The sequence below is a fragment of the Cydia amplana genome, chromosome 23 (assembly GCF_948474715.1).
Source record: "Cydia amplana chromosome 23, ilCydAmpl1.1, whole genome shotgun sequence".
NCBI lineage: Eukaryota > Metazoa > Arthropoda > Insecta > Lepidoptera > Tortricidae > Cydia > Cydia amplana.
Window position 1 is genome coordinate 10,414,139 of NC_086091.1, and position 14,044 is coordinate 10,428,182.

Consider the following 14,044-nt stretch of genomic DNA (forward strand, 5'->3'; position numbering starts at 1 on the left):
TTCGAATTTTTTCCGCTTACTCCGGTCCGGCAGCTTGGGTAGCCTCTTCCCACCCCATCCCCAATACACCCAGCTCTTGTCCCACAGAACGATGTAGAGTAGTACAACACTATACTATTTAAAACCTTTTCCTCCTTTTTTGAAGAACCCATTCTGTAGCCCCTCGGGAAAAACTGGAAGAGACCTCAGTTCACAGCAGCAGCGTCCGCGGGAGGAAATACCTCTTAAGCCGCACAGTGCTTAATCATTTAGGTTCGAGGGTGTCCTGGGTGAACACCATCTTTTTTTGAACACCGGTGTGATGATAGGTATGATAGAAAGCGACAGTTGGCATCATGCCACAAAATTCTTCAGGGCATAGCCCATTGTACAGTCACGCTCCGTGATTGTTATGCCATTTAGGGTTCTTTCTAAATTAGACATAATAGCGTAAGTATTGAACAATTAATTTAACTAGGACCCTATGTGGCTCATCAATCGCGGAGCGCAATCAAGCGGTAGAACACACACTGACTAAATATTTTATCACTTTTCAGGTACAATATATTAGGTGACGGAACACCTGCCTGTCTCTTTCCGTTTCTTACTGGCAAGACAGAGCTGGAACATCCGGATGTGAGGAGAACTAAAACGAACAACAGGACGTTGGATGACTTCCCTTTCATATTCAAGCATGTAAAGAAAGAAGGGTGAGTTATTTATAGGGTAGATGACAAGTTTTTATTAATAACAGTTAATCAGCATGGATATGATGGTCGTTCTTGTCCACGTGACAGCGTGATAAAACGGCGTCCGTCACTGTCATTCGCGCGGTGTTAAAAAGTGACGGTTATTTTGTCACGTGGATAAATCCATCCATAATACGCCTGCAGGTTTGTTTTGAGGATCAAATTTAGGGTCTACTTACGCTAATACAGGTAATACTTCGCATGTCTATCGATGTTCTATAGGATACATTCTGAAGAGTGTGTACAGTCGACGTCAAAGATATATTTACAATTGAAAGTTACAAAAAATCTTTACATTAAAATAAGTTGCCATGTAATGTGACAAGTACTTGTTTACGTGATATATTACAGTTTTATATTTTCACACAATGTGCCCAAAATATGTTCACACTATTTAATCCATGTAGTTTGCCCCTTTTTCTGACGTATGTTCATTTACATGACAAGTTACAGAATAATATTTACACCCAATGTGTCAAACATGATACACGTCAAGAGCAACATTTCTGTTTTTACGTTTCATGATAATCATGATGCATAAAAAATTTTACGCATTCTGCTACAAAAACATATTTACACAATTCACCTGTTTATTTACTAATTTCATTATAATTCACCTATTTCATTCTGGCCTACTTTTTATTTATGAAACCTCCTTGCTATAATTTTCTTTACCTTCTTACTTATTTTTATTAATTCATATTAAGAATATTCATATTAGCTTTTGCGTTTGACATGGCGCCGAAAAGGGTTAACTTATAATTCTTCAGTATCTATGCATTTACAAAATAACCGGCCAAGGGCGAGTCGGATTCGTCCATTAAGGGTTCTGTACAATTGGCAAAAAATCACGTTTGTTGTATGGGAGCTCCACTTAAATATTTATTTTATTCTGATTTTAGTATTTGTTATTAAACTTAACGGCACAGAAATACATCGTCTGAAGTTTTAACTATTTGTGAGATAGATGCAGTCTGGTGACAGACAGACAGACGAACGGACAGTAGAGGTTTAGTAATTGGGTCGGTTTTAACCTTTGGGTACGAAACCCGAAAATCAAAAATACTGAAAATGGTTTAAATGTAAACATCGGAATTACATACTCGACATAGCATTGACGTCATCTAAACGAACGAGACAAACAGACCATTTGACAGTATGGTACTCTTTTCGACGATCGTCATTATTTGAAATTAGAATGCAGCTTTCAAATGTTTGTAAAGATATTTATTTAGCAGGAGGTATAAAACTTTTTATGTATGGTTGATTGTAAATATTACATTAGATCTTTACATGCAATTTAATTTGGTACATTAAGAGTAAATATTATTCTGTAACTTGTCATGTAAACGAACATACGTCATAAAAAGGGGCAAACTACACGGATTAAATAGTGTAAACATATTTTGGGCACATTGTGTGAAAATATAAAACTGTAATATATCACGTAAACAAGTACTTGTCACATTACATGGCAACTTATTTTAATGTAAAGATTTTTTTGTAACTTTCAATTGTAAATATATCTTTGACGTCGACTGTACAAGAACTGCATGACCTGATCCCACCTTCCCCTTTCCATCATCGGACGTCCAGGCGCGAAGAGCGAATGCACAAAACGATTTGCCTCGTCTTTTTAGGGTTCCGTACCCAAAGGGTAAAAAACGGAACCCTTATAGATTCGTCATGTCTGTCTGTCTGTCTGTCCGTCTGTCCGTCTGTCCGTCTGTCTGTCCGTCCGTATGTCACAGCCACTTTTCTCCGAAACTATAAGAACTATACTGTTGAAACTTGGTAAGTAGATGTATTCTGTGAACCGCATTAAGATTTTCACACAAAAATAGAAAAAAAACAATAAATTTTTGGGGTTCCCCATACTTCGAACTGAAACTCAAAAATTTTTTTTTCATCAAACCCATACGTGTGGGGTATCTATGGATAGGTCTTCAAAAATGATATTGAGGTTTCTAATATCATTTTTTTCTAAACTGAATAGTTTGCGCGAGAGACACTTCCAAAGTGGTAAAATGTGTGTCCCCCCCCCTGTAACTTCTAAAATAAGAGAATGATAAAACTAAAAAAAATATATGATGTACATTACCATGTAAACTTCCACCGAAAATTGGTTTGAACGAGATCTAGTAAGTAGTTTTTTTTTTATACGTCATAAATCGCCTAAATACGGAACCCTTCATGGGCGAGTCCGACTCGCACTTGGCCGCTTTTTTTTGGTAAGGAAGGCTAATGCCTTCATTCATTAGAATGGAATAAATGCGCTCCCATCATCTGTATTCTGAGAGATCTGAGAAATATGACCTCGGTATCTTTAAAGCAAGAGTGAATAGGCTATTACTGAACCGGTGAGCTCATCTTAGGCTCTATTTTCACTTTTCAATATATCTTTCAGGTATGCCACAGCATATATCGAGGACATGCCCCTCGACAACACATTCACGTTCCGTTTCAACGGCTTCACGAAGCAACCGGCCGACCATTACTATCGCGCGTTCCGAAACGCGAACAAGAGACTTTTCAAAGGTTGGAACTTTTGCTACGGAGATACTCCGCAGTTTAAGATGATGATGAATTTGACGGAGCAGGTTAGTTAGCAAACCTTTAATATAAATGAAATAGTATCGCGCGTAGATGTTACTGCTTGATAATAATAAGTTTAAGAAAACCTGTTCATCCACAGTTTCTGGAGCTCGGAGGGAAGCGATTCATCTTCACATTCATCGGGGACATTTCTCACGACAATTTAAACTACATACAGTACGCTGACGGAGACTTGGCAGATTTTTTGAGGCATATGATCAAACGGACAGAGGACACGCTTATTATAGTCATGGGAGACCACGGGCCCAGGTATGGAATGGGAAAACACGTTTTCACTAGTTATCACGGTTTTATGACAAAGTCGAAAAATATGTGCGACGACGAGCGAAGCGAGGAGGAGTGTGTCAGGGAAACCGTGACCAATCACCACCAGAACAGACTTTAAATATTTTATAATGTCAACATTGTCAACTTAGAATATGTGCATGGTCTAGTGAAAAATAGTTTTCACTGAAATTCATTTTTAAACTATTAGTAAAAACTAGTTTTCACTATTATATCACATTGCGAAAACTAGTTTTGGCTGAAAACTTCCAGTTAAAACTAGTTTTCACCGAGGCCTTGCGGAAAACTAGTTTTACCTAGTAAAAACGCGTTTACTGCGAAAAACCAGTTGTAACTAGAGATAACTTTAACTAAAAACTAGTTGTTTTACAAGTCACGACCTGTGTTCTAAGACAAAACTTCCCACAGATACGCAGCGGTCCGCAAGAAGCATTCCCTCCGCGGCAAACTCGACGAGCGCCTCCCACTCCTGGCTATACGCCTCCCGGACCGCCTCACGCGCGCACGCCCCGACGCGTTAAGCGCGCTTCAAGCTAACGCGCGCGTATTGACCACTGCACATGATTTACACGCGACTATATTGGATGCGGTGGGTTTGCGGAAGCACTGGAACCCGTATAAGGTGGAGGGGGCGGATTTGAAGAGGGGTCTGACTTGGCTAGAGCCGGTAAATTTGTTTAGCTACATTTTTTGAGTAAAAATTTTCATTTATTGCATTTATCGCTGACTGTACTTTTCGTTCAACATTCAACTAAATACTCATCGAGACAACTCTAACAAAACCAAACACAATGAGGTTGCATTGTTTTATTTATCAAAGAGTTCCTATGGACTTTCTTGGGTTTTCATAATCAGGGGGCCTAGCTTAGATGAAAATTGCTCATCGACAAGTGCCGAAAGAAAAGTAAAAATATATGGGGATGACTGATGCTAGGAAATGTCACGTGACTATTTCCGTAAATTATTGACGTTTCGATTGCCGTTTCCTATCAACGATGGGCCTTCTTTGGCGGGGGTACCTTCCTTAGACGGTCTTACCTGATAGACTGTTTCTCCACATCAACTTTATGTAATCTTTCAGATCCCCAGCACCCGGTCCTGCAGCGAGGCCGGCATTGAGACGCACTGGTGCACCTGCCTGGTCTGGCAGAACGTTTCTGTCTCCGATCCCATGTACATCAGGACTGCTAATGCGCTGATAGACTACATCAATAAGTTTACAAACGATGCTGGGTAAGTTTATTGTAGGTACAGAGGGCCTACCGCGAACCATGTTCGACGTGTTGTCTCCCTGTCACACTTACGTACGAATTTACAAGTGCGACAGAGAGGCAACACGTCGAACGTGATTCGCGGTAGGCCCTCAGCTCATCATCTTCCTCGCGTTGTCCCTGCATTTTGCCACGGCTCATGGGAGCATGGGGTCCGCTTGGCAACTAATCCCAGGAATTGGCATAGGTACTAGTTTTTAAGCGATTGCCATCTGACCTTTCAACCCAGAGGGTCAACTAGGCCTTACTGGGATTAGTCCGGTTTCCTCACGATGTTTTCCTTCACCGAACAGCGACTGGTAAATATCAAATAATATTCGTACATAAGTTCCGATAAACTCATTGGTATAAGCCGGGGTTTGAAACCGCGACGTCCTGATTACAAGTCGCACGCTCTTACTGCTAGGCCACCAGCGCCTCAGATACAGCTTCAGATTCAATTGTAGGTACAGATATTCAGATATATAATATCCTTATAAATAAGGGATCTACCAAGGTGCTTGGCGCTCCGATACACCTAAATGGTGACTGTAATATCAAGGGAGTTCCCTTGCCTAATTAGGCACGGATGTGTCTGCTGGAGATCTGTCCGTATACTACATAACGTTTCTAATTCTGATGTCCCTGCAAAATTTTCAACAATTGTCACAAATAAATGCTGGGTTATTAAATACATGTAGAGTTAGACCAAAGAAAGTCTGCAGCGCTAGATTAAAAGTAGTTTTTATAAATCAGTATGTGACAACACCACAGAAAATGGATTAAATAGTCTTGATACTTGTGAAATTTCTACCGTATTTACCGTCTATGAAAAAATTAAGCTGTGCATTATGGTACGTATAATAAATTTAATTCCAACAATAGATGTCACTAATACGAGGGGCGTTCAATAAAAAGTGAGAATGAGTATGTTATATACAACTTTTATAAAATATTATTTTATTTTTCGACATAGTCACCTTTTAGCATAATACACTTAGTATATCTTTTTTCTAAACTTAAAATTCCATTTCTAAAAAAGGTTTTATCTTGAGTACTTAAAAAATCTTGTACTGCAGCGACTACCGCGTCGTCGTCTTCAAATTTCTTGCCTCTTAGGCATTCCTTCAATCTCTGAAATAGGTAGAAATCACTAGGGGCGAGGTCTGGTGAATACGGAGGATGCTTAAGTATATCGAACCCAGCATCACGTATTGCAGCCATTGCAACGGCGGACTTGTGTGCCGGTGCATTGTCCTGATGGAACAACACAATTTTCGAGAGTTTACCTCGCCGTTTTTCACGGATCTCATTGCGCAATGTTGCTATTTGTTTGGCATATAAAGTGCCCGTAATAGTGGCTCTATGCTCGAGATACTCAATCATTACGACCCCTTTACCATCCCAAAAAACAGAGCCCATGACCTTACCGGCAGATGGGCCCACCTTGAATTTCTTCGGAGTTGGAGATGATGGCCTTTTCCATGTCATAGACTGCAGTTTCGTTTCAGGGTCGTAATGATGGAGCCATGTTTCGTCCATTGTTATTAATCGCGCCAAAAAAAAGTTCCCGGTCTTGCTGTATCAGGTCCAAACCTTCTTGACAAATCTCGACTCTAGTTTATTTTTGCGTGTCAGTAAGCATTCTGGGTACCCAACGCGCTGATACCTTTTTCATACCCAAGCGTTCATGTAAAATATTATGAACGCTCCCCGTTAAAATCTTTACATTTTCAGCAATAAAACGAACCGTGACACGACGATCCGCCAAAACTAAGTTTTCGTCTTTTTTCACGATTTCTTCAGTTACTGCTGTAGTAGGGCGTCCGGAGCGGGGGTCATCCATGGTCGATGTTCTTCCACGTCTAAATTCGGCGCACCAACGTGTGACTGTCGAATACGGAGGAGCATTAGACCTTAAAGTGTCCCGTAAATCTAAATTGACTTGGTCCGTAGAAAAATTTTTCAAACACAAGTATTTGATAACGCCGTATTTTTTTAAAACAAAAAAACAGTTAGTTTTTTTTTTCATGGCAATCAGCTAGGTAGATTAGCTTTACCGGCCAGTATTTACTTTCCTAATATTTAAAGAGTTTGCATCTCATTCTCATTATATATTGAACGCCCCTCGTAATACGTATACATATACTAATATTGATAAATAATATTGGGAGAATGTGACATTTGGCTTCATCAAAATGATTGAGCTTTTGCGCGACGCGACGGCCTAGTGGTAAATAGGTACAGACAGAGGGCCTACCGCGAACACCGAAGTTCGCAAATTGCGGGCATCTTTCTCTTTTACTCCCATTAAGGCGTAATTAGATTGACAGAGAAATTCCCGCAATTTGCGAACTTCGGTTTTTAAAAATGAAATTAAACCAATAATACAATAAAAATATATTAAAAATAAATTTTAGCTTTACCTAGTAGGTATAGTGTGTCAAAGGTCTGTTTGATTTCAAACATAGACAGAGAGAATCATACTATCTTTGTCTAACACTAGTACTAGCACCCATAAGAAAAGGATGAGTATAGTTTATTTTGTTCCTATTTACAAGATTTGGTTGACCCAGTATACCCATGCCGTTAGCATAAGCATGGAGGTTGTGGGTTCGAGCCAAAGAGTAGTATAATATATAGAATAGTTCGAGCTCGAAACCCGGCTAGTACCAATGAGTTTCTCGAAATGTTAGAGGAAGTTCATAAGGTAAGTATGCCTATACATACCTATTAGGTGTGTTCAATTTGCTGTGAAACCTTGGTCTAACTTAACCAATATTATATTATCTACTGTATATGGTGCAAGTATTAAGATGTTTCATTCGACTAACCCGTCATCAACTCCAAATTTTGTAAACATTGTCGTTTTTGAGCTTGAATCGCCTCGTGCTGATTTTTACAAGTGTAAAAATATTCGTCCTGCGGAAAAGTAACTCCCGCACGCTGGTTTTGTAAGGTTTCACCATGTTTCTCTCGTTCACCACAAAACACAACGAATATTTAAACGATTTTGACAAACGCATACCATAGTGAATGACGTTTACTGACTGCTAAAAAACATTGCCATATATAGTTTTTTAATTCGCTGTCAAATTATTGCGCTGCAGACTTTCTTTGGTCTTACTCTATGTATATGTATATATAAACTCTTTATTGTACAAAACACAGAACACAAATATATGGCACAGGATAGGCAGTACAAAGGCGAACTTATCCCTTTAAGGGATTTCTTCCAGTTAACCTTTGAGTAGATGATAATTGAAGAAGAACGGTAGACAAGTACAAAGACATAACAGACAAATGCATAAGTAGTTTGTCTATGGCAGTGTTTTTCAAAGTGTGGGTCGCGACCCCCGTGGGGCACTTGTCCAAGGGGGTAGCGAAGCTCAGCTTTGAAAGACACTTATGGAAAGCAGATTTAATTTTTTTTAACTTATAAATAATCCAATCCTTTAAAATTTAATGGTCGTTACGTATGTACGTTACATATCAATAAAACAAAACATTATTAGATAGGTAATCGGTATTTAACATTAAATAGTTAAATAAATTAAGATCTATTAGGCCAGTCAAATTAGATTTTTTCCAGGAATTAATTCCCAGCAAGCTGGAAATCGTCTTAATACCTTCATTTGGTTATAAGTTATAAATTAGTATAATCCGAGTTTGCTCCATTCCAGGAGTTGTGGAAAAATTGCTGCTCTTTTTCAGTTTTTTGCTTGTAGAACAAAAACGGAAAATTTTCTCTAATCATGATAAAAATTGATATCTATTCTGAGGATCCGAAAAGCACCTTAATATGAATTAGTACCTAGTCAAACATTGTAAAAAATGGCCGCCGCTTTGTTTTTTTTTTGGTAAAGTCGTGTTAAAATCCGAATTATTTTTACCAGTGTCTGATCCACAACAACCTTGCTGGTAGTGACATTAATTTTGACGGTGGGTTCCTTCTATTTCGAGTGGTTTTGTCAATCCAAGGTAAAATGTATCTCTGTAAGCCTTGCTTCCAATATTTATCCACACCTCCTGGGATGGAGCAAACTCAGATTATTCGCATTTAGGACCAAATGAAGGTATTAAAATGATTTCCAGCATGCTGGGAATTAATTTCTCAAAACGCTTTTTTGGATCTCATGAACCGTGATAGCTAAACAGTTGAAATTTTCACAGATGATGTATTTCTGTTGCCGCTATAACAACAAATACTAAAACAGAAAATACTTAATAATTATTTAAGTGGGGCTCCCATACAACAAACGTGATTTTTTTGCCAGTCCGACTCGCACTTGGCCGGTGTTTTTTGTTTTGATATCGACCATTGATGGACTGTGCGGAAAGAGAAGAGCCGTAGAATGTATGGGATCCCATACATTTCACGACTGTTCTCTTTCCGCACAGACTCTATATAGATAGAAAAACGTAGAAACGGGGTTTGGGGGTCGCGAAAAAAATTAGTGGTCATTTATTTATTTAATCGTATGGCGTAGTATAGTAAACAGAAAACAAACAGTTATAAATTCAAATTAAGTCCAATCAGCCACTTGGTGGCCTCGTCGTTAAGGACGATCAGGTCTTCCGGAGGTCCGTTGGCATAGCGCGTTATGGGGCAATCCTCTATAATGTGCTGAATTGTTTGTGCAGTCTCGCCACAAATGCAAGCCGGGGATTCCACCCATCCACAGCGGTGTTTGTAGTAAGCACAGCGACCATGGCCAGTGCGAAGTCTGTTGAGGTTGCAGGTGGTGGTCATAAAGGGCCGTGACACCATAAAGTTTGAAAAACACTGGTCTATGGATACAAAGGATCAATTTTTACTGGCTAACTTTTTTTTAACTGGCTTGATATTTCTTATGTGCAAAGTCTTATGCTATTACACCGTCCATATTTTTTCAGCTTCAAATAAAGTTTTTTTGTCATCAGATCCAAGTGCATCCCTCGCACCGTAGCGTCTATAAATTGGGTGCTCCGACAGCGAGTCAACAACCGACTTCTGGCCTTCAATACCGCTATAGATTACGACACTTACTTGGGACGGTTCAACGCCAAAACAAATGTCACTAATGTCACTATAGAGAATTTTCAGATTGGAGTAAGTATTTATTCCTGTTTAGGGTTTGCAATTCGGATCCGGAATGTAGGAAATTATCCGGATCTGGATCGGGATCCGCGGATCTTCCCATACATTTCGGATCTGTCGTGCAAACCCTATTCCTGTTACATTATGTTTCAATTTATTATCAACATCCCATCTTTATCTTACAAGTTACGCGCATAATAGATTACAATCGTTGGAAAATTGAATTTGAAATTACGTTCTCAGGCCATCAGCTATCATGGTCGCATTTTTATCACTTGTCATACCAGGCGTCATTTTCACACTTACATATTTGATAGAACGTGACAGTCATGGTGACAAATGATAAAGAGCCGGCCATCTTAGCCCTACAGGACTTCTAGAACTGTGTCGAGTGCAGTTTATATACACGTTTGGAGCCGACATTACGCTTATAACCATTACCGGTAAAAGCGTAGTCGCCCCTTAGAAATTTACCATTTAGGAACCATTTTAGCTCCTTGAATGTAGTTTTACATTCCCTTGAACCACTGAAAAACCTGATAAATGGCAAAACATCTGAATTGGCACTTATTACATTAATACTACAATAATTACCTTTATTTCATTTGGGTCTTAGGTTAGGGTTTTACCATTTGAGTATAAAAATACATTACCAAAACACTTACAAAACATTACAAAAATATACAAAACCAAAAAAAATACACACATTATAAAAAACCTAACCTAGAGTGCCGCCGTGTCAGGGCCGCAGAGTGCGGAACCGACGTACACAATACAATACAAATCCTCTTTATTGCACAACCTCAGAATAAATGTACATGGAAACACAAATAATACATGAAGACGTACTATACGCGCCGTGTGCAAAATTACCGCCTTCTGCATCTGACCCTTGATCCAACCACCCAGCGAGTGTCTCTCTAGATGTTGGTCGAGATTCTGGGCTATGAGACCGTACGCTGACACGACTATAGGGACAATGATCGTTGAGTCAACATCCCACATGGCGGTTATCTCGTGAACTAAGTCTAGGTACTTGCTGGACTTGTCCTTCTCGGCCTTCACGAGATTCTCATCATGAGAGATGGTCACGTCGACGAGCACGTCCCGGCGCTGCGATCGATCTATCAGAGCGATGTCAGGCTTATTGGCTACAATAGTCCTGTCAGTGGTGATAGATCGATCCCAATAGAGCGTGGCACGACCATTTTCGAGAACTAGCGCAGGTGAGTACTTGTAGTACGGCACTTCGCGGTCCATAAGGCCGTATAGGAGAGCAAGCTGCTGGTGAATAGTTCTATCTACGAGATTATGTCTATGCAAGTAGTCGCCGCTAGCAAGATGAGAAAGAATCGGAGATAATATGCCTGAGCGATTCTCCGGGACGGCGGCATGGCCGAACAAATGTTGACCTTACCGTTCATGATATATCTACGGTAGTTATTCGTCATGATAACCTCATCCGCAATTGCACAGGCAAAACCCTCGGTTTTTCCGAATAGGTCCCCGAATCGTAGCCAGTTCACCGACACGGGCAGGTCTACATCGGGTCCCGTGAGGGCCTAAAATTATTATTAAGACCAGTATTGCGGTTACAGATCGAGTCAAACCCAGGAGGCGCGGTGTACGAAGCCTCCCTGACCTACAGCGTTAAAGATGACAAGTTCATAGTACAGTCCAGAGACATCTCAAGGGTGAATGCGTAAGTGGGAATTATAATTTTATTTTATTATTAGGAGCCTATAATGTAAAAAAGCGCTGGTAACCTAGCAGTAAGAGCGTGCGACTTGCAATCCGGAGGTCGCGGGTTCGAACCCCGGCTCGTACCAATGAGTTTTTCGAAACTTATGTACGAAATATCATTTGATATTTACAAGTCGCTTTTCGGTGAAGGAAAACATCGTGAGGAAATCGGACTAATCCCAATACGGACCTAGTTTACCCTCTGGGTTGGAAGGTCAGATGGCAGTCGCTTTCGTAAAAACTAGTGCCCACGCCAATTACTGGGATTAGTTGCCAAGCAGACCCCAGGCTCCCATGAGCCGTAGCAAAATGCCGGGACAACGCGCGGAAGATGATGATTAGGAGCCTATAATGTCCCACTGCTGGGCAAAGGCCTTCCCCCACTTTTTCCAGTCTTCCCGATCCTAGGCTGTGTAGAAAAATACTGAAAACATTTCATGGAATTTTTGTACTTTACAGGCCCCATGTGAAGACTAAAGGATGACTCATGCTAGACGGGCCGGGCCCGGGCCGAGGCATACGACATGTAATTTTCTATGACGGCTGATCGGTGATCACGTGGTGCCATAGAAAACGAGGCCCCGGCCCGGTCTGTCATGAGTCATCCTTAACCCGCTTGCCACACTTACCCATAATCATAATCATAATAATAATCATAATCATTTTATTGGTAATAAATAAATTACATGTCAATCAAGTACAATTGTAAATTTAGTTATTTACTAGTTTAAGACTAGGAACTAACTCTTATTGCTAAAGAATAATTCTTTATGATCATAGAACGCCTGCTCTATAAGCCATTTCTTAAGTTTTGTTTTAAATGTTGCTAAACTATGTGTAGCGATAATTTCACCCGGGAGGTGGTTATAGATCTTGCGACCCATGACGTGTATGAGTTTTCCTGACTTGGCGAGTCGGTGTGACACGCAAGGTAGCTTTCCAGCGCGCGCGCTGCGTGTCTCATACCTGCGCGGGGCTACGTTACAGTTAGGCCAGGCCTATGGAACTCTCCGCGCGAGCTCGGTTTTATACCTACGAATCCGTTCCCGTTCACGGTAGAAAAGCAAGCCAGTTGGTTGCCACTCGCGCTCACGCACGCACGTCGCGTTGCCGCGCGCTCGAATATGCTAAAATGTATGCGAAAGAAATGTCTTGAACCAATGAACAAATAACACTACTTGTAGTGTGGATGAATGCAGAAACAACAAAACTAATAAAAAATACCGTTTTTGCTCTTCCGATAGATAGGAAAAGTAGGTAGACATTCTCAATACAAGTACTTTTGGTTTTATTTTTACGATAGTTTCAATTGTGGTTGCAAGCTACAAGCTACTTAGGTGGTATTGAATTATTGATTCATTGCGCGGTTTATAAAACGGCGTAAACACTGCGTTTACTGCAGGGAGATATGACCTTTTAAAATGTCTCGCAGTCACTCGTGGGAATCAAACGCATAAACGGAATATTGTAATTACTTATTGCAACTTATCTTGCTCATGGTTATTTTACGCTATACTTTTATATAACCAGTTCTAATGTTAGTTTGACAATTAAAACTTATATTTGTACCTACCTAAGTAGGTAGGTATCTTATATTAGTAAATCATTTCTAAGCGTCGGCAACCCTAGCGTTGCGCCGGTGCGCGGCGGCGCGTTGAAGGTCATTCCATTGTATTTTAGTGTAGGTATGAAAACGGTAGGTATTTGCGTTTTCTTTGAGAGATAAGTATCTGTTCGTAAGAACTATTATATAATCTGTGGTTAGGCGTTGCGTCTACTTCTTCTTGTGTAACCACTGCCATGTGAAAAATAGAGAGAGATGGCATCGTCAAAATGCCAAGTGACTTAAAGTGTGGCTTGGCAGTTTCGGTTTGAGGGATTCGCACTATAGCTCTTACTGCCCGTTTTTGTAGGCGAAAGACCCTCTCCCAATCAGCAGCTCCCGCCCACAGGTCGACCTATTGGCCTTATTAACGTATTATCTTGTCTTACAGTTACCGGGGTGAATCGGATTGCATCCTCGACTCTCACCCACACCTCGCTCCGTACTGCTACTGCAAAGGCTGACACACGGACTGAAGTAATGTTATAAGCAAAGTTGTGCCTCTAAATATAGTCTGTCAAGCCGGATATGTCAGTAGCAATGTAAAGCAAACTAAAGTATGGCATCCCTAGGAAACGAAAAATAATTAGTCCAGTACTTTTGGAGATAATGGGCTGTGACAGATAGACAGACAGATAGATAGACGCACGAGTGATCCTATAAGGGTTCCGTTTTTTCGTGTTGAGGTACGGAACCCTAAAAAGCAGCAATGTACATCGAACAACGATGAATTGTAAAC

At 40.4% G+C, this 14,044-nt stretch overlaps 1 protein-coding gene across 1 annotated transcript in view; it reads left to right on the plus strand.

Annotated features, from left to right (window-relative positions):
• The window catches only part of LOC134658667 (uncharacterized), a 48,139-nt gene extending 34,327 nt beyond the window's left edge, over positions 1-13,812 (plus strand). The window contains exons 8-15 of the mRNA XM_063514320.1: positions 537-689; positions 3,136-3,328; positions 3,424-3,593; positions 4,038-4,296; positions 4,711-4,862; positions 9,803-9,971; positions 11,558-11,661; positions 13,697-13,812. Of these exons, the coding sequence (XP_063370390.1) occupies positions 537-689; positions 3,136-3,328; positions 3,424-3,593; positions 4,038-4,296; positions 4,711-4,862; positions 9,803-9,971; positions 11,558-11,661; positions 13,697-13,769 (1,273 nt within the window). The 3' untranslated portion in view covers positions 13,770-13,812. The remainder of the gene's footprint in view (positions 1-536; positions 690-3,135; positions 3,329-3,423; positions 3,594-4,037; positions 4,297-4,710; positions 4,863-9,802; positions 9,972-11,557; positions 11,662-13,696) is intronic.
• The last annotated feature ends 232 nt before the right edge of the window (positions 13,813-14,044 follow it).